Source organism: Pundamilia nyererei, unplaced genomic scaffold, assembly GCF_000239375.1.
Source record: "Pundamilia nyererei isolate P.nyererei 1_Seehausen unplaced genomic scaffold, PunNye1.0 scaffold00193, whole genome shotgun sequence".
Lineage (NCBI taxonomy): Eukaryota > Metazoa > Chordata > Actinopteri > Cichliformes > Cichlidae > Pundamilia > Pundamilia nyererei.
Genome location: NW_005187594.1, coordinates 151,053 through 153,038, shown reverse-complemented (window position 1 = coordinate 153,038; position 1,986 = coordinate 151,053). Strand labels below are relative to the sequence as shown.

Here is a 1,986-nt window from a genome sequence, read left to right as displayed (position 1 = left end):
TGGGTTTGATTCCCTTTTATGTGGTTCATTGCGTTGCTGGAAATATTCCTCAAACATATGATCCATATTGACATGATAGCACCACACAGTTGCTGGAGATTGGCCGGCTGTTGGAGGAACTGCCCAAAAAGTGTCGGCGTGGGCCATGCGGCAACCCTCCAATTGTAGGCCATGTTTGCCAGTCAACACTTTATTTATTGTGTCTAATAAATTCAGTGAGGGTTTAATGATGTAGTGAGGAGTTACCCTAACCATTTCTTACCCAACCCTAACCCTTACTTTAGTCCAACGTTACACCAGGAGTCTGAGTATGGATGCTTCTGCTGGTTCACTTTCATGTAGTACCGCATACTTAGGTTTGCAATGTTGGACCATGATTATCATACTTGCTATTATATAATATGAGATTTGTGAGTTATAGTGCCTCTGAGCACACAGTGAAGCTGATAATTTAACATGCATAAAATATGCCTCAGCACATTATTTGTACCAACAATACCTGCTAAAAATGTGCAGATGTTAGGTTGACATATAGCCTCCTTCTGCCGGGTGAAGTTGTTTGTTGGTCCTTCTCTTTCTATTACATGGCCAACACAAGTGTGCACTTAGCATTTTGAGTGCTATGAATACACCACCTGGGTACTCAGAGCACTTGCACATTCAAAATAGTGGAGTTTTGGTATAGACATATGCAACTGGAAAAGCATGAGTCTTTATATTAAAATGTAAAGATGTATCTCATCAGCACTTGTATTTTTAAAGTTCTAATTTAACTGTGATAATGTGATGAATGCACTAAAAGACGCACATTTTTCTGTTTTTCATTTGACTGGTGTCTCTGTTAATAGGTTAGAACATAAGCGAACTTGCACACACAGCCTAACGGGCTCCCCCTGCCATTTTTCTCTTTTCTCTAGACGATGCCTTCTTATTGATGGGTCTGAACATAGCTGACCTCTACCCCGACACCACACGTTATATCACCTACGAGGGCTCCATCACCATTCCTCCCTGCTATGAGACATCCACGTGGATACTCATCAACAAGCCAGTCTACGTGACACAGATGCAGGTATGAAAGTGTAGCACAGGTATCTGGCGTCTGGCGGAAAAAAATGACTTGTATTGTGTTGATCGGGGAAGAAACTTGATTTCTAATTTTCTTGCTGGCATGGGGTACAAACATGCCTCAACTGCAAATTACACCTTCATAACCTGCAATTTTCAAACCGTCTGTTTTTCCCTAAGTGGTTTAGATAAAGCAGGCTGTTGTAACAGTAACGTAATGAAACGACAGAAAACAAACAAATCCACTTTCTTTATCTTAAGGTCTAAAATAAAAGCTCGATTCAACTGTGCTGGGTTTTTTTACAAGGTCCTCAAGTCATTGAAAATCCTTTTGTTTAAAAACAGAGTAAAACCTTCAAAAACTAACTAGAGCTGTAAACACAATGTAACGGAAAAAAACACCATGACTTCATGTCCACAAAGTCCGTACGCAATGAAATCAAGAGATGCACAACTCCTATTCTTCTATTCATTGCTTCACTGTAGCAGTACTTTTTCAACCACGTCTGCTCTTGATCAGATAATAAAGGAAGAAAAAAAATCAGTTTTGTTACAGAGACATCAATGCAAGATAAACCAGGGATGAGATATATTGCAAAATGAACTTGTCCTACAAGATGTTTGTCAGTGCAGAATCTAGGATGCCCTATGCTATTCTAGTTAATATAAAAGCAAATAATGGCTAAGGCCCCTGGAAAGTGACGCGTATCACCACAAGCACCACATCCCAAAAAGAAACTATGCTGAGAAAGAAAATGGTAAAAAATTAATCTCTGTCTCTCTTCCACAGCATACCTTTATCCTGTCCTCTTTCTCCCACCCCAACCGGTCGCAGCAGATGGCCCCGCCCCTCCCTGAGCCTGGTTCTGCCGGAGGTTTCTTCCTGTTAAAAGGGAGTTTTTCCTTCTCACTGTCGCA

At 40.7% G+C, this 1,986-nt stretch overlaps 1 protein-coding gene across 1 annotated transcript in view; it reads left to right on the top strand.

Annotated features, from left to right (window-relative positions):
• The window catches only part of LOC102210580 (carbonic anhydrase-related protein 10-like), a 142,172-nt gene that overhangs the window by 122,756 nt on the left and 17,430 nt on the right, over positions 1–1,986 (top strand). The window contains exons 6-7 of the mRNA XM_005747320.1: positions 80–164; positions 918–1,072. Of these exons, the coding sequence (XP_005747377.1) occupies positions 80–164; positions 918–1,072 (240 nt within the window). The remainder of the gene's footprint in view (positions 1–79; positions 165–917; positions 1,073–1,986) is intronic.